The sequence below is a fragment of the Morone saxatilis genome, unplaced genomic scaffold (genome assembly GCF_004916995.1).
Source record: "Morone saxatilis isolate NCDOM2014 unplaced genomic scaffold, NCSU_SB_2.0 Contig9, whole genome shotgun sequence".
NCBI lineage: Eukaryota > Metazoa > Chordata > Actinopteri > Moronidae > Morone > Morone saxatilis.
In genome coordinates, this window is record NW_023340268.1 from 1,791,995 (window position 1) to 1,792,909 (window position 915).

At 48.2% G+C, this 915-nt stretch overlaps 1 protein-coding gene across 1 annotated transcript in view; it reads right to left on the reverse strand.

The window, feature by feature from the left end:
• Nucleotides 1-915, reverse strand: part of LOC118343120 (angiopoietin-2-like) — a 4,157-nt gene that overhangs the window by 336 nt on the left and 2,906 nt on the right. Inside the window, exons 3-5 of the mRNA XM_035681875.1 lie at nt 760-894; nt 232-448; nt 73-109 (exon numbers count right to left, since the gene is read on the reverse strand). Coding sequence (XP_035537768.1) covers nt 73-109; nt 232-448; nt 760-894 — 389 coding nt within the window. The remainder of the gene's footprint in view (nt 1-72; nt 110-231; nt 449-759; nt 895-915) is intronic.

Consider the following 915-nt stretch of genomic DNA (forward strand, 5'->3'; position numbering starts at 1 on the left):
CATTAGGAAACTGTTTACTGATCTAATTAATCAAGTCAGGAGTTCTGCTCATTTCTTCATAAGACTCAATACTATCTGACTTCTTTTTTGCAGCCCATTGAGCTGCCCCCTGTTGGTCATAAGAAAGAATGCAGGTTTAAGACACTTTTTTCACAGAAAGCTCTGTCCAGTAATTATATAATACCAATCTTTCTTCTATGCCTCTTCCACAGTCTTTCTACCTGTGTCTACCTGAAGGTGTGGTACAGGGCGTATCTGTGGGCGTGGCTCCAGTCCTGCAGGTCGATGCGGAGGCTGTAATGGCCATGGTTGGACAGCAGGTGGAGTTGTTGGTTGCCCAGCCAGTGTTCTCCTCGCGGCTCGCCAAAGCCACTGCGGTACTCTGACCAACCGCGGTTAAAACTCACAGAGCCATCGTGCCGCCGCTGAAACACCGTCCAGCCCCCACCTGAGGCACACACGTGTACACACAGCGAATGTTTATTTTTATGTTTGAATCTTGGTATTCATAAACACACAAAGGTACACACACTTTGGTAGACATACAACTGTACAGGTAAACACATTAGAGGTGTACACAGCTGTGCAGTAGGTGTATAACATACACTGACACAGACTCTTTCTACCTTTCTGTCTGTTTCAAGGTGTGGTAGAGGGCGTGGCTGTGGGCGTGGCTCCACACATGACCATTTCAACTTACTCGCCTGATCTGCAGCTACTGATCATCGCTTTAATGTCATTAGAAGGTGTGTGTCTCACCCTCAGTCTCCATGTCGCAGTAGACAGGCAGGGTGGCGCCTGGCGACAGGACTATGTTGTAAACACCAGAGCGACGAACGCCATTGAGATACAGAGATGCACAGTCCGATGGACAGAAAGACAGGTGCTGTCCATCTGAGAGAGAGAGAGAGAGAG